Source organism: Schistosoma haematobium, chromosome 3, assembly GCF_000699445.3.
Source record: "Schistosoma haematobium chromosome 3, whole genome shotgun sequence".
Taxonomy (NCBI): domain Eukaryota; kingdom Metazoa; phylum Platyhelminthes; class Trematoda; order Strigeidida; family Schistosomatidae; genus Schistosoma; species Schistosoma haematobium.
In genome coordinates, this window is record NC_067198.1 from 16,099,276 (window position 1) to 16,124,733 (window position 25,458).

Sequence of the window (25,458 nt, forward strand, 5' to 3'; positions counted from 1 at the left end):
ACACACCTTTGTTTGTAACTTCGCTCGAATTCGGTTACGTTCTGTAACCAAGCTTCTATCCTGGCACGATCTCGGTATCCTTTCGATGCCACGAGATCGCCAGCGAATATATCTCGATTTGGTCCATTAATTGTCTTCTCATATTTGGCTTCTCGGGGATTTTATGGATTTATTTGGTTACGTTCAACCCTCGCCTTCTGATTTACTTGTCACGTGTTTCTTTGTAGCGGTGTTCATAGTCAACCGCGACTCGACACCGCGCTACAATACGATGAAATCGATTTTCTATTTTATATGCAGAGTTGCCAAAGTGGGACTTCAAATGCACGTTCGATATATTATCATCCGAAAACAGTAGCCTTTAGAAAATTCGCTTAAAGACTGTTTACCACGATTTACGCACCTTTGGATCCGGACTAAAAAATGATGGGTAGTAATTGGGGAGACACCGGATGTGGTAAGGGACCTCAGAAGTCGTCCTACCGCAAGTTAGGTGTTGGATTATGACGATGTATAGGCCACAAATAAAAAGTCGCGAAATATTGAGTACAATAATCACACGTACCTCAACCTAGTTGTTTAAACCAACCTACATAACGATGTCCAGTAGCCTACTGGAAACCCAAAACCTAGGTTTCATGTCATCTGACATTTCAGGGAAAGAAATGCTTGAAGTTATGAATGAACTGGTACTACTTGGTTCTCCACATTCACAATCTGAAACTTCATTTGGCCGTTCTAGGAGTAACTGGTTTCTTGTTGGACCGATATGTTTACGACTAATTGTTCAATGACTGGCAAATAACGCTATTCTTATCAAACCCATTATAATGTTGATTGAGTTTTGTTATTCTACTCCACATATTAGCATTATTTAGCAGCCTAGTATGGCGCCTAAACTGGTTTCTTGGCCTTTACCAGGGTAATCATGTGCTTGTTGCCCTAATAAATAAGAGTAAAATAAACATCTGACATACAGCCGTTCTACAACCCCATATGCAATAAATTATTGGGAATAAGTAGGAAGATTAGTGATTAATAAACAATTTTATTCGGCGAGACTCTAATTTAGGGACGACCTTTGAACGAATCTTAAATGAGCTTGACAATTATTAGCCAATCAGAAGACAGTTAGTATAAAGTGAAAATATATTCTAAGTAAGTCATGAATTACAGTGGGTATTCTTCTTTTACATGATTTAAAAACTTGTTAAATTTTGATAAAGTTTCAGAGGTTCTGAATTCATAATGCATATGGTATATAAACTCGGCCATAGGGTTTGGGTTGGGTTAGGTTAGGGTTTAGGGTTAAGGTTAGGGTTATGGTGCTAACATGAGATTGGTTTACAACGGATACTATACTTCGATTGCGTTTATTTAAACCTTCAAAAGTATGTGGCCGATCTTCCGAATAACTTTGAAGTTCAGTGTGATGTATCAGACTGCATAAATTTATTCAGTTTATACTAGTAGCTTTGTAAGAATAAAGATCAGTTATTGGCGAAGTCACATGCCTAACTTTACTGTTGTGTAAACAAATTGGTAAATATGGTGAAACTGACAACCATGTAATGGCGGTGAATTACGTGAATATATTTTTGCAATTGTTTTATTTGTGAGAACATACAGGGCTTTCTTTTAAGGTTTAATGCAATTCTTTTCAACTGGTAACACGACGTAGACTTTTTGATTGTGATGACTATATATCTACCTCTAAGACCGTAAGAAATCTCTTAGCGGAGTCTACGATCTACAGACACCATAGAAACTCTGACGTACAAATTGTGAAGACAAGTCCAATAATTTTCAATAGCAAAACCGTCATAATCCCAACTCATTGTGTTTAAGTTTTCAAGTATAGTATACCTAACGTCGTTAGCAACATCGGTAGTTTTGTTATTTATTGATATTGATTAAAATAATTTGCAGTAGTTTGTTAGGGCACAACTGACATGCTAGGAGCATATCGCTATTTCTTAATCAGGATTCCTAATACACCTGCTTCAGTCTGGGCACCTGGGCCGTATCACAGCCCAAACACAAATCAAGTGATGTGTGCGGCGCATGTGTATTCGGTGCCCTTTGTATCAATATTTGTGTTCAAATAAATTTATACACCCGAGCTAATTTCTATAACACATGTTAGGAATACTACCTGGGTATTCAATCGAAGTATCTAGCCCAGTTACTGAATGTTAGGTTCTTCAACTAAAGAACCACCACATTTATAACTTTATATTTTCAAAAAGGGTTCAGAGATGACTTCACTCATACCTAGCAATAACAAAGCAGTTAAAGGAATTGTGCAGGCTAACAAAAATAATAAAGTTTCTAGATTTCTTATGTCCCATCCTGCACCAAATACCTGGAAACCCTAAGAAAATGTCTGGAACCTCATAGAGAAAGTTTTTAACTCGGGATCCACCACTAATAGGACTCTCCGAAACTATGAGCATCGAGTGGATAACATTGTTACGACTTAGTAACTGAATCTGGACCTAGATGCATCCATGAGCTCGTCTTTATTGTATTGTAAAAACAACCTAAAGAGGATTAGATATCTGGAACTGGAATGAAGAGAACCATTTTGACCAAACAAATGTTTTAATATCTTCTTAGAAGTACGGTTCCGTTATTATTGTCCATAATGCCAGTCGATTGGTCATACTGTAATGAAACAAACATATATCATCTGGTAATATAAATTGCTGCATTAAACGAATACTCACCTGCACTTTGATTTACTTCACCGTAGCTCACCAAAACAAAATTTAACATAGGTGGAATTAAAAAATTCAGGAATGTTATTAAGTCAGTAGTATTGGCATCTTGTTAGTTAGTAAAATTATATTCTAAGCCTCTCAGTATATATATATATATATATATATATATATATATATATATATAAGGTAACCGACATGAATACTTAGGTGCCAGTTTTTCAGAATGTATCCTGTGCTTAATCCAAACCATTATGCCGCCCTGTTATAAATATAGGATACGGAAATTCTATTATTTGCTGTTTCGAAGCACCTAGTGAATGCGAAATGAATATTCCTCCCACAAAGCATAGGATTTCGTAAGAAGGTAAATTTTCCCCTGGTGTTTTGTCTCGGTTTATATGATTTTGGATATATATTATATAACTGACACACCTTGCAGTCATAGTGGTCGCAATAAAATATTAATAGAAGTCTCCCCTAATCTAAAGCTTTATGGTTGTAGACTACTGAAACGTGATCTTAACCTATCAGAAGTCATTAGATGAAATCCCATTAACGTTACCTGTTTTCACACGATTATACCTGTTTGGTTATTAACCGTTTTCAATGTCTGTGAAGCTATGGCGACTCAATTCAGTTCGATATAACTGATTTTATCTAGTGTACGTATTATTCATAAGTTTTAAAATCAGCGTGCCGATTCCAGTATGGAACTCGTTCTGACATCTATTTTACTTTTTTATCTGGACTTCAGTTGCCAATTGGTCGATTCATGCTACTACTTTAAGCCAAGAAACAACTTATATTCACCAATGGTCACATTCTTCGGCAAACTAAGTTGTAAATTTCATACCTCTGTTAATTTTCGTGGAGGGATTCGTCAGTCATCTGAGCTACTATATGGAATTCATCCTGTCTTGTGTGCTCTTACGTTTCGTCATCGCGATATTTACCGGCTATACGTCAAAGACGTATTGAGCAACTGCAAAGATCCCGACAATCTCGTAGAGATATCAGCATCTCAAATAACCGAGAAAGCACTCAAATATGGCATACCAGTAACTCGAGTACCAGTCGAAAAGCTCAAAGAACTAAGTAATTCAAGAGCCCATCAGGGTGTAATACTTGAAGTTTCTCCTACCACCATACAATCTATTTCAGACTCGTCGATTAAAAATTTGTTATCTTCTTGGAATAATTTATCAGGCTGTTTACCATACGCGAAAAAGTATCATAGACCTACTGTTCTACTTCTGGATCATATAATGGATATCATGAATTTTGGGAACATATTGCGTTCAGCGGCATTCTTTGGTATATCTGCGGTCATACTATCTACTTCTCCGTGTGTCAGCCCATCACCTCTAATAAGCAAAATTAGTGTTGGCGCAATGGAAAGTATCTTATTTTATAGGTTAACTGATACAGTAATGGATATGAAATCCTTATCAAATGCTGGGTTTTTGATAGTTGGTACTTGCGGGGAAAGTCAACTTCCATCAACTAAAGCTTCCAAATCTACAAATTTTCTGAAACCCGATGAGGTACTGACTGTTCTGTAAATAATGTAACAGACTCACCAGTATTTTCAGCGACCGCATTGCTCAACAATTTGAACTGAGTATTGAATTAATTACTTAGTAATAATCTGTCATAAACTGTGGGAAACCATGTACTTCTTTTTTTTTGGTCCTAATATATGTAAAACATTATTGTCGGGGCACAGTATCTGTCAAACTATTCGTTCAAATATTGACGAATATTGGCATATATCCGTAAAATAGTTTCCGACGCTTTAACATATAACCATAAGTTTAGAACCTCATAAAGAATGTTCTCACAAATATTAAAAGCGTAGAAAACATACAAAAGAATAAACCATTAAATTGTAAACAAAAGGGTATAAACCGTTTTTGTACTAAATTACACATCATTCAGCCATTTGTTCGCATATCGTTTTCAATCGTCTCGATCTTTGGATTATTATCGTAAATAAAGTGTTTTACCTTTCAGTTTACGAGATATCGACAGCTCACCAGAAACCAACGTATGCAAAATATGAGCTATCACATAAACAACATTTAAAGGTACACAGAAAAACGAATGCTAAGTAAACAACCATGAAAATATAAGGGCTTATCGTATTTCAGCACATTTTTTCAGTCAAGATATCCGAATATTATTATATCTGTTTCTAGAACGTAATCCTTATTCTGTAGTTTCTCAAATTTCTTTTATCTTTTTACCTATAACAAAAAGGTTTGGTACTAAAAGGTGACACCAAAAATGCCCCCACAAATTGAAACAATAATGTTGTAAAATATAGCAAGGTCATATAAAAATTGACTAACTAACGAGAATAGTGTTCATTGAAAGGTACATCCACAGTTTGGAGGATTCACCTAACTTTTTTGGAGAACATAATGAAAAATATACTAAGGTTTCCATTGACTTATGTTCTGAAACTTGTTTGACAACGCCTCAAACTACTATACTGCTTATTTGGGACTCATTTGGGGGGTTCTTGGTAGACAAACGGATCCCAATCCCAAACAGTTATTCTACGGCGCCACATAAATTGACCACGTCTCCACTTTGTCAATCCAATGCTACCGTCAAATAATGCACTGTATAAAACTCGACGGGACAAACTTCCTAAAGCATATACAAAACCCTAAATCTTGAGATATATATTCAGTCGTGTTACTTTACAAATCCTTATTCCATTTACTCCGTTGTTTTTGGTATTTTTATCTAAGTTGACTGTTTGTTAGTTTAGGTGAAAAAAATGATGTAGCAGCTTCAGTTGGCAGATCTTTTTCATTGTTAAACATTACTACGCTTACCTTGAACTTCAACACACAGTCAATCCCAGTAACCTACTAGAAAGACCACCCCCTGACAATTTCATCTCTCTGTACTTATGGGGTATGGCAACTTGAACCAATGTGCATACGTACTAGGTTGTACGTTGTGACTGACTGACTGGAAATACATTTTTACATGATTAAGTGTTCGAAATACGTTGTGTTGTTCTATTTTCAGGTGAGGGCTGTGATTGTGGTTAAAATAAAGAATTTTCACTACAGATTTTGTTAGTCCTTCCATCAAGGTTTTGAAGTTGAGATACTATGCTAAAAAACTGACAGTGATTTATTGGGTGATGTCCAGTAGGGTAAACACATTTAGCAGCAGCACAACCAAGCAGATTTTGAGAGCTCTATGTGATAAATTAATAAATGTATTATTTTGAGAAGAAAGAAACCAAGTAGTATATATACAGTGTTGCAAATTTGTTTTCCTCCAGAACCGAATTATTGCCAAGTTATGTAGAAACAAACTTATTGTTTCAATGTTTGTAGTCGGATTATATTACTATCCTGTAATTATCCCACTGTTTGTAATTACTTCAGGTGGGCGCTAATGATGACAATAACACTGGAGTTTACCCTAGACCTCTGGTTTTAGCCCTGGGAAGTGAATCACGGGGTCTCAGCGAAAATATTCTAAATGCTTGCGATTTATTACTACGTATACCAGGCTTTGGAGATTCAACCAAATTAAATCAATGTCTATCACAAAGTATTACATCATCTTTAAATGTATCCGTTGCTGCTGGTATTTTATTATATCAGTTAACCATGTTTCGGCATGGACACGAAGCTGTTGACAAATCCTCTTTTATTTCCCATACTGAATAAATCCTCTTTAATCTGTTTATGAGATTACTTTCACATATATATATATATATATATATATATATATATATATATATATATATATATATACATATATATATATATATATCTTGCATCTATTCCAATTTTGTGCATAGTTATATTCGATCAGAAATCATTTATTTTTTTGGAATATGTTACTTTGTTTTCAAATAAATTGTTATTATTCATTTCTTCTGTTTTCTTGTCTGAATTCCAATGAAATGTCGATTTTATTTGCATTTTCTTAAATGTTCGTTGACTTATTATTATTTTACTAGTTCAGTACTACCACTTGTCTAACCATTCCATACTAGGTATTCTGATAAAGTTAAAAATTCCTGTAAACACTGATACGGTGTCAAGTATTACGATGATTTGTTTTATTGACAAATAAAACGGTAGCATCTATGCAATATATGTTTAAACCATCCTTTTCGAAAATTTGTCTCCATGTGCGGGGAATTCCTACTTAAACTTTGACCAAGTCGTGGTGTTAATTGTATCTTTATGGACAGTTTCTTGTTTTCCATCTACAAATATTGGCTTGTTTACCAGTTTTTTTTCTACTAAGGTTCATTTTAGCTTGTTAATTAATTATTTACCGCTCAGAGCTCATATCTTAATAAGCAGTAAATCATGAGTTGGCTTTTTTCACCGTTTCATAAAATAAAAGGCTAGAAATGTGCATAGATTAATTTTATTAAGAAATCGAAATAAATCAAATTTCATATTCTGTTCTTGTGATTAAAAACTACTTATGAGGAATTGATCCATTATAGAGTATTATTGTTTAAACAACAAAAGACAGTCGACTTTTACGATTTCTCCATAATTCGTTCAAAAAATGCTAATACTATTGCTGTCACTGAATTGGCAGATTTGTTTTCAGTAGACTATAGCAATTTATGGGGGTTATCTTGATTTTCTGAAGTAGTCTTTGGGTTGTTTGTTGGAAACACTTGGGTAAAAACGTATTGATTGGAGGGTAAATCATCCACTTCACGTGTTTGAAAGATTTACTCAAAGTTTCATATCATGATAACATTTCGCATATCTCTACTTCGCAATATCTACCTTCATTCAACTTTCTTGTAACGCGTTAAAGATCATCTTTCCATTTCCACTTAACATTTTGGGTCTAACTCTAAACTCATTAATGTTTGTATAAGGGTGTTACTAAGATAAATACTGTAACCTGTAGGTAATGTTATCATAAGGTTAGAAACTAACTTATCATAATGCATTTGATAAATTCTTAAGGACATTACCCTTTCAAAAATTATAGCTATTCACAATGACGTTTTGATGATGATCAGTTTTACACCAAACAAGTTTACATTTTTATATCAAATGTAGATTAATTCGTGTTTTATGTCGCACATAAAGGTTGCAGATATTTGCCAACTTTTTTTCCCTTAGCCTACAAAGAGATTATGAAAAGTGAACAAACTGGTGAAGTTTTGCTCCCACCGTCTGCTTTTCTTATCTCAAATCCTAATCATTTCAATTGCCCTCAGGATGTGAACAATGATGCTGAACGCACTAATTCGGCAATAAGCAATAAGAACACTAGAAAATTGTCAATAAGCTCGATTATTTCTAAGTAAGTAATCTAAAAAGTTATTCTAAATGCTCTTCTAGAGTTGTATATATCTGATTAGTATAACAGTGTTAATGAATAATGCACATTCATAAATTTTTTTGTTAAATCAAATCGCCCCGCGTTATAACTTCTCTTATTACTACCCAGCTACTCATCGCTTAGCATTCTTGGACATTACTTCACTCGACAAGTCCCTAAATCAGAACACGATTCAACAGGAACGCAATTATGTTACAAATAGAAAGGGTGGATGGAAGTAGGAATCACAATAAAAGAAACGTTAGTATATTTATGGTTTTTTACATATAAAGATTCTAGGTTTATTAATTACCGACATGCTCCAATAACTATTTGTAACGTTATCACCGGGCTGTTGCTAAATTTGACTAGGAAGATGTGTGGATATCCTCATTTCTTGGAAATTGAAGACCCACAGATAAAAATGACGTTTGAACTGGTCATCAAAGAGGGGGATCAACTGGAAGCGTTCACATTCTCTATTAATAATACCAACATAATTGATAAATTCATTAAATCCTCGTTTATAAGTTCTATATGTTGATCATAATCCTCAAAAATCGACTCAATTTCAGCTAAAGAACTTATCGTATCTACATGTGAATTTTATTTTATCGATTCGAGATTCACCTCCATTTAATTATAAACCATTGTTTGTTTAACCTTGTATTAAGATAGGATTAAAGAGAACTCTTTAGTACTACGTACATATTCTTGAAAATCTGTAGTCATTCAGAAAAGTCTCTCTCAGAGACCAATTCTTCCCAATAAATTACACACTATGCAATCACTCAACGCATTACAAACCTGTACAGTAACAATAACTACCGTTTAATATTGAACGCGAAAACGATTTAGAAAACAAAATCGAACTCTTCAGCGCTTAGATCTTTTAAGGTATAATCCTTAGCAAAAATGTGATATCTACCATTTCGAAAACCCTAATGATGCTACTGTTATGCGTGCTACCTTTGTAAAACATCTAATCATGTTTGGCATACATTGCCATCTCCTCTATTATTGACAGCAATGTGCTAGCAAAGTTTATTACTATTATAGTGTGTATTCTACTAGTTATGATGTGCTTTACAACGATGCCACCTTTGATTACCTATTTCATGTTATTTACCAATGTTCAGTCAAAATTTATAAATCGCGTCTGTTCTAAAGATATGTCCTAATTTTCAATGTTACCTCTTCTTTTGTATCAACCTGGTCAAAATAGTAAATTGTAATAAATTCTATTATCGTGTTCAGAGTATATTATTGTTATTATTAACTAAGGGCACAGTGTCCTTTTGTATGTATATATTAGGGCTTCTGATCGCAAATTACTAGTTTAATCAAAACAACCTAATAACCGATTACAGATTCATTTGTTTGATTATAGTCCATACTTTATATTTAAGTGCTAGTGAAGATAGTTATTGACTATAAGCCTAATTAGGTTTAGCAGGGTTCAAACCTGTAACTCAAACGTTCAATGCTTTAATTCATAAACTATCATTCATACAATGTAAAATATGTTGCAATTCTGCTAGCAGTAATTCTTTTTATTTTTCCAAAGTGCGTATCATAGATGGTGAACATTTGTAGCTCAAGTGGACGAACAAAACTCCACCAAATTGCGTATCATAGATTTATTAAAAATAAGTTATATTAATTTGTTTTCAGACTAAATAAGAATTCAGCTGATTTAAACGATGATGGTCATTTTGATCTAATCAATTCAGAAGACATACAATTCAATTACACCAACAAATTTGTTAATGAACTGAAACAAGAAAATGAATATCTTTTACGAAGTCAGACGAAAGCTTTAGACGAATTGAACAAAATACGAGGATACATTGGATTGGGTAGAGTTTCATCTAAAATTACATTTAAGGAAGATTCTCTTGAACAACATAAATGTATTTGCGATACAGAATTACTGGAAAAGGTTATATATAAATTTTAACTAAATGGTTTGAATTAGACTTTTCGACTTCTAATCTATGTATCTTTTTACTCTGCCACTTCCTATTTATTAGTGACTTTTGCTTTCATCGAATTCTTTGTCTTAATATAGGTTTCGAGAGTTAGAATATCTTTTTTAACGTTTCCAGCAAATAATTAAATTAAAGGTCTAGCTATCAGCGTATAATATCACTTGTTTTTTTAATGATGTAATATTATTAATGCTGTAAGATAAATAATCCGTTAACGGTTGACGAGTTGTTGGACGTTACCCTAATCACCGGAAATGACTGAGTTATATGATCATTTGTACAAATTTAATCGAATAGTTTCACAGAAATTGGGCACCGATCATAGTAAAGACATCTGTAAAAACTATATTGAATAATCTCGGGGACTAAAACTTAAATGATTACAACGTTCATGTTTGGGAAAAACATTCAAGCAACTGGATGTGAAGTTAAAGAAGCATAAAAAATGTTTGAAACATGCCCCATAAATCCTCACTAGACCTCAATAAGTTAGAGGATATATCTATAACTGCACTGCATTGATTAGAAACAGGACATAAGACCAACTTCAAAAGAATCAAAATTCAGAAAAGTTTTGGCATTCATTCACAAAGAACCAATGCCTATATTGGTAAATAAGAATAGCTTGAATAGAAAAATGATCGGATTAGCTGCATCGTGACAACTGTTAATGAACAAACAAATTTTCGAACCTTATCATCCAGCCTATCTATGCAATCTGTAGTTGAATTCCAGCTAAAAGACCGACGCCTAATAATTCAGTCAGTTATCATAATTGAAAGTCGCCTTCAATTATTTTCAATGTTTAGCATCACAACTAACTCTTACTGTTCACATCCTACATATATTACGACTACCTAAATTTACTCAAGTGTACTTATCGATTTATAGTAAACAAAAATGATGAATATGTCCCTGATTGTAGTCAGAGGATTCATTTACCCACTAAATCCTTAATTTAAGAATAACATAAAGACACGCATAAATGCTTATTCTTATCCCACATTGTGAACAAATTCCACATAAGGACTCATTATATTACTATAAACAAAATCAACATTTAAACGTAATTAAACACGTTTTTTTGGCATTATTTGGTTTGTAAACTTTATTTATATTTAATAGATTTTTTCTTGATTGTTTCTCTGAAGAAGCTCAAATCATTTGCTAGAAGGAACGCCGAAATTATTTTAATATCAATCGTTGAGTCTGCTCAGACATAATTTTCGTATTATGACTGAGCTAGCTTGGTTATATACATCTTTGTCCTAAAACTATTAGTTTCTATATGTTGGTTAGTATAAAAAACGTTGCACTCTACCACTCGCCTTATTATATATATGTTGAGACGCTTTTGAAGCATTATCTGATCACTTTTTTGTATAATTAGAGGAAATAGTTACAATAAATGTCATCTTGAAGCAATATTCTTTTAGGTTGCTTTCTTTCACACCTTTGTATTTTTAGTTCAATGTAGCATTTTTTTGATGATCTTCTGAAGTCTGGTTCTTTTTGTGACGTCAGAATCAGCTGCTTCAGCAATTCACTAGTTTCTATTTGGAATTCGGAATGGTCCTTTTTATTTTCTCATCTAAAGCCATAATGGAATCACCCAGATTTGCCTTTATACATTTTCCAATTATTTTCATCTTCTAGCTGAAATATTTGGAGAATAAAAATTCTGAGTTAAATCTGCAACTTGAACAAATGAATAGTCGAATGAGTAGTTTGGAGACAGTTCTAGAAATTCAAGAAAAACAGTTGTCCAGAGAAAGTGGTAATCAAGTGTTACCTATTAATAATAAGTAAGTTTCACTATCTTTTTAGAAATTGTACAGACTGACATTTTTACTCGATGCATTCCGTTTATACGAAATAGTAACGTGATTATGATTCAAGATTGACTAACTGAATATTTGAAACCAAATCGTATGAATGGTCAAGATTTATATGACACGAATATAAACTGACTGATATAGGCACTAGAAAGTTAGAATATGATCCCCAGTTTACAATATTGGTTTCTTTACATCCCTCATATATGTTATTTCAACAATCTGCCCAAGAATATTACGAACACAATTTTCTCACTGAATAAAATAGCTACTCAACTAGAACCATTTCGACCAACTATCCAGCGGTCCTTCGTTTATTCAAAATCAAATTTCAGTTCGTTACACAATAATGTCGTAACGTTATCTGTGAGAGTTCCTATTGAACAAAAATTTATACGTTGTCTATACATCTTGAAATATGTCACCTATATGCTGATACCGAAAATCATTCCAATCATGAAAAATATTTATAATTGAAAGTTGCATACCGACCATTAAAATGAATATGTGCTAGGCTCATATAGGTTCCTAATCCTATCGACGAAAGCAAAATTACGTTTCACAATGTGTCTTACTATTTCTTGACAAAGAGGTTTAAAATATTTTACTAATCCTTTTCCAGCTATAAATAGAGTCTGCCAAATTGAAGAATGGACGTTAACTAATCATTAATCTCTACCATGTTAATAATCACAAATCTGCATCTCAAACAGTTGTAAATAATAACCAACTCCGTATGTACATAGTTGTTACGTAATACAATAATCGTCAATAGATGTAGATATGGCCTACCAGAGATATGTATCGATTCAAGTTATCATATATAAGAGATGATAAATTATTAGGAGAGATAAAGAAGAGAAAATAAAAAATAGTACTGAAACTAGCAAAGTCTATGAGTAAAAAAGCTACTAATAGTTATAAAATAATATTATTGAAGTGGTTTTCAAGTTATACGACGTAAACCGTAGATCTTAAATATCTTCACCACCAATGAAAGATTTTTCCTCACCTACATGACTCAGACCAACAGACAACAGCTTCTGTAATTATTATTTCCAGAATATAAATTATTATTATAATTATTATAAACTGATCCTATATATCTATCTAGCCGCTTCTATACTCTTACAAACCTGATTCTTTGCTAACTAACATAGCGCACCAAGGTAGAAGGTGGTTAGACGTGTAATACAAAAGTCTTAGTCAGTTTAGTCGACTAAGATTCACAATCTATCCAACCAATTGATCATCTCTATCTTACACTCTCTTTCTTACCGCAGCATTTTCACTTGATAATTCCACTGTATTCGAGCAACAATTCAAATACACATTACAAAACTTGTAATCTGTGCATATTACCTACTTTCAGAAGCCACTTTTAACATCCATGTATTGAAAAAGAGCGGATTAACCAGACCATAAACTCACCTTTTGACAAATAATTGGATATCCTACCTCCCTCACAAGTAGTGTAACTTTACAAAGGGAAAAAAGACACTAATATCTGCAGCTTGAATTCATCAATCACGAACTTACTATGATTGATAAAGCTATCATGATAAGTGAAGAGACTAATTCTCTTGATTAGTCCACTTCCTATTATCAGACCAAAAAATACATCTCATGCATTTGCAATCATGTATTCTGAAAAAATATCTGTCAGTATCTTCATTACTGAAGATTATTTCGTGTACATGCTCCAAGATGATGGGATAAACTCTTAGTAGGACACCTTTGCTTATGAAGTCGAAAAAACGTGACTTTTCTAAGAAGTGTATATACATACTTAAACCAGGAAGGCAGAAAACACTGACTCACATCAATTGACGTTAATAATAATAAAGCTTTACGCCAGAAAAATACAAAGCTTTCCTTGTGTAACTGGATTTTCTCTTCATACACACACTTGTGACACGTTCACTTTTATTCACATCCTTTTATTAAAATTTAAGTTGGAGTTTTTTCTCTGAAAATATCTTTTTAATTCTTACAAGCTGAACTATCATCATATATGTACCTAGTTGTTAAGTTTGTAGCTCTTTTACCAAAGATAAATCATCATTTCCTTGCATAATCTATCGTATTGAATTCATATCTAAATATCACATGGTCAAATTGTGTTTATTTCTGACTATCATTTGTTAATTTAAATGCCTCATTTCAGTTATATTAATAATTCCCATGTACAGTATAGATTCATTTTGCAAATATAAATTTAAATTAGGTCTGGAAAAGTGGAAAATTTACTTTGCACATGGCGTAAACATGTTTTACGCTTACTTATTGAAATAGAAAATCTTAAGTCTGAAAATTCTCATACTGTAACCAAATCAAAGTGTGCCTATGAAAAGCTACTTTCAGAATTTGAATCTTTAAAAGCAACTTTAGAAGCAACTGAATTTAAACTGAAAGCTAGCGATTCTGCACTGAACGTAGAACGTAATAAAAGACAGGTAAGTAGAGGTTTTCTCTGTACGAAATAATAACGAAATTAAATAATTGAAATTCTATACTTTTTGTGTTGATTAAAACTAGTATACGCTATTAGATTCAATATCATGACGTATACTCAGAAAAAGGAAACTTCCCGAATAATAATACCATGGTTGTGAAAGTATGGTCCAAAAGATTAAGATTGTTACTCTCCTCGAAATTGTCTTCGGGTTACAAAGTACACTTATATTTGTCCAACAACTTTCATTGTAGAGAACTTAGGAGTAACAGGTTTAACTCATATATATTCTGTTATATCTCGTCAGATGCCCATTGTTATTGAACTATGACACCCATTTGTAAGTATAAGGAAAAACAAACCCTATTGATTGGTTGTACCCTCATCGCATTAGTGTTTTTCTTGTTTAATTTATTTAAAAATGAAAATCTTCGGTTAAAAAATAACCAATAATGGGTAGTGTTTTGGTAAAACTTTAAATGTTCTTAACTTTACATACATTTATATATAAACTTGGCTTTCATATCATTGATATTATTAGTAAACTATCGGCTAGTAATTAACTCCTCCTGTAGCTTTCCTAGGGCTACTGCCGGTCCCAAACCCAGGTAAAGAAGTAGGGTTGGGCGTGGGGTCGGCAACCCCATCCCGTAAAAAACGGCCTTGCTAAAAAACACTAACCAGAATATACAATTTGAACCACTTAAACTCTGCCCTCAGGGTTGAAGGAAGAACTATAATGCCTCATGATGAAAGCCGAGGTTCTTCGGAAGGACCAGTCAAATAACAACGGAAATGAGGCGGTACAACTTGGCAGTCCTCGGAATCAGCGAATCCCATTGGACCCAAGCTAAACAGCGAAGGTTAGGTACGGGAGAGATTCCGCTACACTCCGGTCACGAGGAGGAAAATGCTCCACACACGCAGGAAGTTGCTCTAATACTGTCAAAGAAGCACGCAATGTACTTATAGGATGGGAACCTTATGTATCCAGGATCATCAAAGCATCCTTCAAAATAAAGGAAGAGGGCATTACAATGAATGTTATGCACCCACCTATGATAGCAATGATGACGATAAAGATCATTTCTACTCGAGGCTGCAATCTATCATAGAGAAGTGCTCAGGAAAGGACCTGACAATCCTAATTGGAAATCTAAACACCAAAGTCGGAATGGAGAACAACAGTTATGAAGATATCATGGGACGACATGGACTGGTTGGGAGAAAGGAAGAAGAATGGTGAGAGATTCGCAAATCTATGTGCACTCAAAAAATTGGTTATAGGCGGCACAATATTCACACACAAACACATACACAAAGCTACGTGGGTCTCACCGGACCACATCACAGAGAATCAGATAGATCATATTTGTACCAATAGAAAATTCAGAAGGACAATGGAAGACGTGAGAACTAGGAGACGAGCTGACATAGCTTCAGATCACCACCTGGTGGTTGCCAAGATGAAATTGAAGCTAAAGAAGCATTAGAAAACTGAACAAACAGCATTAAAAAAGGTTCAATACAGTCTTCCTTCGAGATACTGACAAACGTAACTAATCCAAGATAACTCTCAATAACAGGCGCCTATCCTTACAGGATCTACTTAAAGAAGAAGAAACTGCCATGGAGGACAACTGAAAAGGGATCAAGGAAGCTCTAACTTCAACATGTCAGGAGGTTCTGGACCGAAAGAAGCATCGTCATAAGGAATGGATCTTTATGGAAACCCTGGACAGGATTCAAGAAATGAAGAACAAAAAGACAACAATTAATAACAGCCAAACAAGAGCAGATAAAGTCAAGACACAAGCTAAATACACCGAAGCAAACAAGCAAGTGAATAAAAGCATTAGAGCCGACAAGTAAAAATACCTAGTAGACCTAGTAGCGACAGCGGAGAAAGCAGTAACAGAAGGAAATATGAAACAATTGTATGACAACAAAGAAACTGACAGGGAAATATAGTAAACCAGAGAGACTCGTCATGGACAAAGAAGGCAAGACAATCACCGAGATTCAAGAACAGAGAAACAGATGGGAGGAGCACTTCGAAAAACTCTTGAATCGACCAGCTTCGTTGAATCCAACGAACATCGAAGCTGCACACACAGACCTTCTTATGGATGTCACTCCACCAAAAATCGAATAAATCAGGCAAATCAAGAATGAGAAAGCAACAGGACTTGACAACATACCAGTCGAAGCACTAAAGTCAGACATAGAAGTAACTGGAAGTATGCTTTACGTTCTATTTAGGAGGATTTGGAGGAAGAACAAGTGCCGACAGACCTGAAAGAAGGATTCCTCATCAAGATACCAAAGAAAGGAAACCTTAGCAAGTGTGAGAACTACAGTGGTATCACACTACTGTCGGTGCCAGCACATGTTTTCAACAATGTTGCTGAAACGGATGGAAGACTCAATAGACGCCCAACTTCTAGACCAACAGGCCGGATTCCATAAGGATTGGTCGTGCACAGACCAAATCGCGACACTATGGATCATTGTTAAACAATCAATTAAATGGAGTTCGTCACTGTACACCAACTTCAATGATTATGAAAATGCATTTGACAATACGGATAGGAGAACCTTAAAGAACCTTCTTCGACACTGGTGTACCTGAGATCGTCAACATCATACAGAATTCATGCGATAGACTACACTACACAGTCGTGCATGGAGGACAGTTGACAGATGTATTCCAAGTAAGGACCGGAGTTAGACAAGGTTGACTACTCCCCCCTTTCTCTTTCTTCTGGTGGTTGACTGGATTACGAAGACCTCCACATTTGACAAGAAGCACAGAATAAAATGGAAAGGTTCGATGCAACTAGACGATTTCGACTTCGCAGATGACCTAGCTCTTCTATCCCATACATACGAATACAGATGAAGACAACTAGTGTAGCAGCAGCCTCTACAGCAGTAGGCCTCAACATACACAACGGGGAAAACAAGATCCTCAAATACAACACGGAGAACATCAACCTAATCACACTCGATGGAGAAACTCTGGAGGAGGTGGAAAGTCTTACGTACCTGGGTAACATCACCTATAGACAAGGATGATCTGACTCACATGTGAAGGAAAGAATGGGCAAAGCAAGGGCAGAATTCCTACAATTGAAAAGTGTTTGGGACTTGACACAACCTTCAGCCAAAATGAAAGTCAGATTCTTCAATACGAACGTCATGAAATTTCTAGTGTACGGAGATAAAACTTTGAGAACTACCACAACCATTATCAAAAATGTACAAGTATTTATAAACAGTTGTCTACGCAAGATACTCAATGTCCGTTGATCGGATACCATCAGCAACAACCTAGAACAAACCAGCTTCCAGTTGAAGAGGAAATTAAGAAGAGACGCTCGTGATGGATAGAACACACATTGAGGCAATCATCAAACTGCATCACGAGGCAAGCGCTAACTTGAAATTCTAAAGGGAAACGAAAAAGAGGAAGGGCAAAGAACACACTGCGTCAAGAATTGGAAGCAGACATGAAAAGGATGAATAGCGACTGGAAAGGATTGGCCACGACAGAGTTGCGTGGAGAATGCTGGTGGGCGGCCTATGCTCCTCGACGAGGGGTAACAGGTGAAAGTAAGTAAACTGGCTAGTGATTACTACTTTAGTTAACTTTCCAAACTTATATTCCTCACCAGTAAATCAAAACAAATATTGACTTAATAGTTGATTCTGTATGTTTCATCATATATATGAATATCTTGTTTAGTATGTTCAAATCCCAATAGATGTATTTCATATGGAGAGACCAGTTTATAGTTATAAATCCCAAAACAATACGGTCAGTTTAAAATTTACCACATGAACCTGCACTTGGTTAGTAGTTTCCATCAATGAATAAATCAGTATTCCATTCCTTTACTGCGCGCCTTTCCAATCATTTAAATGTTATAGAAAGTATAGAATTTCGTTTAAATTTTTGTAATATACTTCTTTTTCATAAACCAATTAAAGTATGTGGGATATGTTCTTCAAAATGTGTCTTTGTTTAGCCAGAGTAGATACTTCGTTTCGATAAGACGGTAGTTAGAAGACAACTAACGTTTTATTTAGTGGACAACTTCCCTGAATAGAATCATGGCTCCAATTAGTTGTTCATATAATTCTTTATCACTTTATATAAAAAATGAAATCAATCTTCAACTACATATTAATTTCGTGTAAACCATCCACCTTCCTTATATTGCTAAACTTCAGTCATCTTTTAATGAAGTTGGACTATAACCAGCAGTGAAAGCCAAAACATATGTTAGCTGGACTCACTTTTATTCCGGTGCTGAAGTTCACACTGGGACTCCAGCCCAATACCTATCACTTTAAACCCCGATACGTTGTTCACTAAATTACAGAGTCCAAATTTCCACTGTGTTCATTAGATATGGAAAGTATGAATATCACGGGGATTTCGTGTGAATTCAACTGACGAGTCATAAGTCCTCTCTCTGAATCCAACTGCTACCCAAAATCTAAACTTGATCTAGCTTACAACTATATAGCAATATCAAGACAAACTAGTTAGTGTACACTTTATGCCGAAAGAAACTGATCGATCCTAATTCTTAATACCAACAACAGAAAAAGTACAAACCCTTACAAATTCAAATGTTTTTGTTTGAGTAGTACAGTCAATGAACACAAAATCCTAATAAAATGAATTAATAAGGCTACTTTGAGATATATATTAATGAGTTGATGTTTTTGATAAGTTGTACGATAAATACCATTGGAAAATAATTCCTTAATTTCATTATCATATTTCTCAAAGTAATTCTATTCGCTAATTTTTGTTATTAGGGATTCGAAAAAGATTTGGAAAGTTTACACTCAAAATTAGCAATGACTCAATCAAATTTAATAGAATCTCGTGAGAATTACAAGAAATTCGCTTTAAATACAAAACAAAATCTTGATCAAATTGTAAAAGCTATACAAACGTTTATGAATTGGCCAGAATCCGGTTCACTGAGTCAACAAACTCCAATAACAATATGTTCAGTTTTTCGTCGTTTAAGACATTTAGAAAGGCGTTTAGAATTTGCTAACTCTCGTCTTCCCGTTTTACGCACTCGTTTATTGTTATCGTCATCATTATTACACCGGAAAGCAGATGTAGACCAGTCAACGCAAGTCAGCTACGAATTAAAACATTGGATTGGTGATATTTTATCAGAATCAGAGAAAGAAGAGTAAGTCAAAGTCGGTTCCATTTAAATTCCTATCAACTTAATATTTACAAATTCACAGAACAATTTATTATTTTGTTGTAATTAGATAATAACTGGTGTTTGTGATTTATAACAGATGTCCGAATATCATTAGTCTTTCATTAACCTTCCCAATCTCTTTGAATCTTCCGATCTTTCGCCACGCATAACGATGATTTAGCGTTTCTCTTTAAAAAAGACTTAGACTTTGTAAAAAATGGCAGCTATTCTGAAGAATGTTATCTATCTTTTGTTTATGATAATAAAAAAGTAGTGTGTAAAATGCATAAGAAGGAACTTGTTTTCTTTTTGCATTGAAAATCAAAATCTCGTAAAAGAACAAAAAAGTTGTATTTTAGTAAGTTTATGGTCCAAATTAGATGTGTCAAGAACCCTGAGCAATAATCGACCAAATTTAAGCTGGCTTACCTATATGTCCTTGCATAATAAAATAATGACATCTATATTCCCATAGCTTTTTAAGCGATTCCAATTCATCAACGATATATTTTGTTTTCTATGCAACAAAAATTGATATGCTAGATTTATTTTCATAGTCATAAAAGTATTATATAATAATCGCAGTGTGTGCAATTTCTACTTTTTTAATAGGATCATTTCTCAGGCTCAAACCGAGACCCTTAGGGCTATAAAAGAGCGTGACCGAGCATTAGAACAGTTGTCCGATTATGTTAAATCATTTGATAATCGTGTTCAAGATGCTGAGAAAGCAGGTTTGTCTTAGATTTTGATTGCATGATATTATCCTAAGTTTGATCTATTCATATCTAATTCTTAAGTCATTCTGGAAGTACAAGAGTCATCATTACATGTGTATTCATATATTTAACAGAATATTTTCCTTTATCTTGGGGAAAGGGTCCCCAAATACCCTGGTACAGCCGAGAGTGGGGAGAATCAGCTCTCCCTTTCGAAGTGCTCTCACATGGCCACGTGTATACAACCACTACCAGGGAAGTCTTACTCACTGCCTTCTCGCGGTGGGGATGTTGTTTACGAAATTGAGAGGACGAAAAGCGAACGTCCGGTGCTTTAACCGGGTCGGTAAACACCAAGAGTCCACCTAGGGTTGTTGAAAAACCCTGATTCCAAACCAATGGTGTACAGGGGCTCCAGGACCCTGGTTGGTCAGCGGCTACATCTCCTGACGTTGCTCCACGACCTTGTGGATCAAACCTTAGGGTCAAAGGCTCCGGGTGTTGCCCCCCCCCTAAGAAGATCACCTGCTTCGGTTTTGGCACCAGGGCAGTATCCCAGCCCTCACATAAATCGAATGATTTATGTGGCGCATATCTATTTGGTGCCTACTTGTACCAATGTTTGTGCGTTCAAATAAGTAACTCTATCCCACATCTCACATTAGATACCTTGTAATTGTACATTAAAAAATAATTATATTTATAAAGCGGACTTATCCTACTGTTAATTTTACCTTACCTGTTCTTAGTTGAAAAAGAATTATCAGAACTTCGGGAAGCAAACAGAATTTTGAATTTATCTTTACATGATGAACAAAAGGTTAGTTAGTTTTATTGATTAAAACTAAATAATGGTTACTACTCACTAATTAGTATAAACATCTCAGTCCTGAAGGTAGGAGATCAATAGTGATCGGAATAGTTCAGTGGTAACCTTTCTAGTTACAGTTCTAAGTGACTTGTTAGTTTTTCTAAAGCAGCATCATTTCCTTCAAGATTACAAATCAACTTTATTTAGAGTACCAAGCAGCATAAAACGTACGTTAAAAGCTTTCTACAAATTGCTTCTTATCGTTTAACATCAAAGTGATTTATTTAAACTCAGAGACTAATTAGTATAGGAATGAGTCTTGTAGAGAAATGTACGCCGAATATTGGTTATTAAAAGTTAAAGTTCTATGTTTTTATAGTGAAAAATAGTTTCGTTTGTATGTATTGTCTACACAATGTGTATAAGACCCCTGTACATGAATTAATTCTAAATAGTCTGTCAGTCGTTTTACATATGGATATAATTATATTCTAAAAATTGTTCAGTTTACAATATATATTACAATACTTAGTGTCTTAATATTAAATTTTTTTATACAGCTTATGCATAACTTTTAAGTTTCTTGTATAAAATATTCAACCCAAACAGTATGCCTACGATTGAGTTGCTCAATAGATGGTTAATTAAAAGAAATAGTTTATCAAGAATAAATATCAACGTCACAAATTAACCAATAATCATTCACTCCTTTACATCGTAACAGTGCTATATATTCTATTCATTTCTAATACGTGTATGTTCAACGGTAAACACTTGGATATAATAATAAATGTCTGTAAACGCTCATAGCGATGTTTTTTACTTGCCATTTCTCAAGATTCCTGAGTGTAGAAAACTGTTTTTCAATAATAGCTTCGATATTTTGTTTTCAGTTAAGCGGTTCCCAAATTAACATTATTCTGTTAAATATTAATTATCCGTATGCTATTACGACAAATGTTTCATCTAAGACGTAAAGTGAATAGTCTAGTGAGAACTACACCACCAATCCTATTAGTTCTATATATCCAAATGTTTCTTACTAGGTGGGCGAAATATTTCTGGTTACTGTGTTATTTTTATTAATTTGTAAAATGACGATAATGATCAGCTGAATACTTGTTAGTGACACCTTTTTCACTAGTCAGATATGACTGATCAAAGTTATAATTACTTATTTCTTTTGTTTAAACTCTCTACCTCCCTCTCAGTAATTCATCATTAAAATCTGGTTAAATCATGAAACCTGTTTGGTACTACGTATCCAACAGTCCATTACTGTATTTTTATGTATGAACGTTTCTCATCAATGTTGTACAAACTATACTTCAATGGAACGAAGTAAAATTAATTCACTGTGTGCATTAGTCATTGCTTCAGTGCTCGTCAATTTGGGAATTGATGTTTTCTCAGTATAAATAAAATAAGGTTTTTTCTTTGACTTTTATCGGCTTACACTATTTACAGTCTTGTTCTATGAAAATTCATCCCTTAAAAGAGGCTATCCAAACAGCGCAAAATCCATTCCACTATATCATCAAAATTTTTAAAAAATATGATTTCCCATCGCTGAGAAATATATAAGTTCAGTTATAAGTAAGTAGTACAAAGTTATCAAATCATCTAGACAAGATCCCAGTTTTTAAGTACTTGAGCAAGAGTTTTTTTTATTCTTACGGTTAACTAACCTATCTTTTTTTACCATATCTATTAAATTTATTCCAATGGCAATATAAATACATTGAAGTAAAAGCCCTTACAAATTCTTAAGTATTACTTCCAACTTTAAATAATGTTACTTTACAATTTACTTCTTATATTAGAAATTAAAAGAATGTTCAGATCAATTAAAAAGTGAAAAACTAACTAATAATGATCTCGAACAAAAGTATACAGATGAAATTGAACATTTAAAAACTCAACTCTCTGAAACGGATATGAAGCTTACCAAAGCTTTAACGGAACTACGTCGGGCTGAACGCCGTGTAGATCGAGAAATTAATGAAAGAAAGTTACAGGTGACTTTAAAATTTTGTTTTCTTTTCTTATAAAGTCAAATAGATCTGTACGGCTTACAACCAAATTATTATCATGTTTTATAAAATGTAGAAAACAGACAGGTTTACTAATTAAGATATCCTTCGAAGTAGTAGATTTACTTAACTTCAAACTATAAAATCTGAGCGTTCTCAATTGTTAACCTTTAAAGACAGATGATGTGTCTGTACATGATTAGATCCAACGTAGTTTCATTACGATACTTACAAGAAATCTATTTCAGATTAGGACTCATTCCCGTTATTAAGATTGTTAATTTTCAGTGACACTACCCATTTTATTGTAAATAATATTTTTTTATCTTTCTTAATACGATTCTAGGTTATTACGAGCCTTATCTGAATATAATAGTTGCTTATATTAAGCATTTTTCGACACTATACTTCTGTTATTACTTCATATAATAGAATTACAGTTTACGTTTGTGTGGTCATATAATTAAGAACATTGCCTGCAAATGACTCATATCTGACATCAATACAAGCTAAGATAGCATTTTCAGTTTATCGAACTAGTTATTTTATGTGCTTTATATACTCATATCCAAACACCACCTACTTCAATTCACTATTTTTGCTGACATAAAATTAGTTTCGGAGGGGAAGAGGCTTTTCACAACAAAATATGACATCAATTAATGATGTTATCGTTGGTCGGATCCAAGCCCTCTAACTTTTCAGATGGGTCAGTAAAACGTTTCAAGTCCAAGTTTAAGTTGTCAGGTAATATAACTCAGAAGCTGCTAGTGGCACAGATGTATCACTACTTTCCTCCGACTCTCGGGTGCTACTAGATTATTTCCTGTTTTCTTTATTGCTTTCGTCCTTCTATTTTTTTTACTTTACACAGGTTTTATGTTCAAGCCGAAAAACTCGTTCCAGGTTCTAGTTACTTTCTTTCTGTGTATTTAGTTCCATGTAGTAACATTTGTCTAATGTTGTAACTGTACATTGGACATAGATCTAGTGCATCCAAGACACAATTGTCATAGGGATATAACTTGTGTATAAAATTAGATGGATGTCTTAGACTAATGAGATACATCAAAAGGCAAATCGATTGTAGACAATTCCCCCACTTTTTATCACAATTTCATCTTCAGTTTTTTCTTCATTGGTTCAACACAGATCAATAGTATTGAGAATACCTACAAATCCAAAATTCAAACTCTAGAGAATGCACTTCATTCGTTTTATCCAGAACCTTATCACTGCTATGGTAACAATACAGCGAAGTCACCAAATGTTATTCAAAAAATGACGAGTCCAATAGTACCTACATTTGCAAGCCATATTGGTAGGTTTATTTTAAGTCGCTTCCTCACATTTTAGATCTCAATGAATCAATTCGTAAACTTGACCACCTTGCTGATCGACTAAATAGCGATTTGTCAAGCGATTCAGATGCTGAAAAAGATGTTGAACAGTGACTTGTAGAAATGTGAAGGCTGTACATATTTTTATATTTTAGTTTGTCTTCACCGTGATACACTACATTAAAAGTATGCTAATATAAGAAATGTTAATATACATATAACAAGCGGAAAATTCTTCAAATGTAATTCCTATTTATGAAGTTTTTGATAGTGTACCAATCAGAAATCGCCAAATGATAAGTGCAAGTGGTTGACCAACAAATGGCTTTATTTTTCAAGGAATAAAATATAAACCACTGATAGCTTTGATTTCCAAAAGAACAAATCAATAAATGGGTTCACATACAATCCATTCAGTTTAGTTAAATAAACTTTCTTCCTCGCTCTCCATCTTTTCCTTCGAGTAGTCGGGTTTGTGCATAGAAAGTATGTATCAATATCGACTCGAGAACAATGTTTACTTCACTCGCTTAAAAACAAACGTATTTGTATACTGTATGCTTTCATATGAGTAGTAATTAAGAGATTAAATTGTACTAGTACAAAAACACTCCAATGACATTATCGGATCACAGCAAGAACAAAATGACTGATTAAAAAATAATTATCGTGAACTGAGTATTCCTCTTGACCCCATACCGTCTAGATGTTATCTATTGTAAAATTTGTTTCAGCATACAAACTGCTTAGTCTACAGAGCTGATTACTCATACTGTATGTTTGCTATATGATTTCCAGGGTTACCAGATGTGAAAAGTAACTGTTAGCTTAGTTAGCACCTAATCTAGACAACATGTAGGAACTTTTCATAACACGGCATCAAAAAAACTACGTCGAAATGAGATAGCTTTTCCTAAGGCTTTTTTGTGAGTTTTCTGAACTGAATTTTCATAAACTGGCGTTTGCCT

The 25,458-nt window shown here is 34.0% G+C and overlaps 1 protein-coding gene across 3 annotated transcripts; it reads left to right on the forward strand.

The window, feature by feature from the left end:
• Window positions 1–675: 675 nt before the first annotated feature.
• MRM1_1 (Ribose methyltransferase) lies at window positions 676–25,456 on the forward strand (the record flags this gene model as incomplete). 3 transcript variants are annotated; one of them, XM_012937107.3, is made up of 12 exons in its annotated part: window positions 3,431–4,267; window positions 6,137–6,341; window positions 7,862–8,045; window positions 9,738–10,005; window positions 11,711–11,859; window positions 14,117–14,345; window positions 19,178–19,569; window positions 20,200–20,321; window positions 21,056–21,126; window positions 22,941–23,135; window positions 24,303–24,471; window positions 24,507–24,732. In XM_012937107.3, 12 exons carry the CDS (start codon window positions 3,431–3,433, stop codon window positions 24,602–24,604), a joined length of 2,919 nt encoding a protein of 972 aa, XP_012792561.2. In that variant the 3' UTR covers window positions 24,605–24,732. The 3 variants fall into 3 exon arrangements, with proteins under 3 accessions (XP_051069074.1, XP_012792561.2, XP_051069075.1); XM_051213137.1 differs by lacking the exons at window positions 3,431–4,267; window positions 6,137–6,341 and adding an exon at window positions 24,774–25,456 and having other exon boundaries at window positions 7,236–11,859; window positions 14,117–17,959; window positions 24,303–24,732; XM_051213136.1 differs by lacking the exons at window positions 7,862–8,045; window positions 9,738–10,005; window positions 11,711–11,859; ... (5 more) ...; window positions 24,303–24,471; window positions 24,507–24,732 and adding exons at window positions 676–1,019; window positions 1,061–1,158 and having other exon boundaries at window positions 3,478–6,458.
• Window positions 25,457–25,458: the final 2 nt, after the last annotated feature.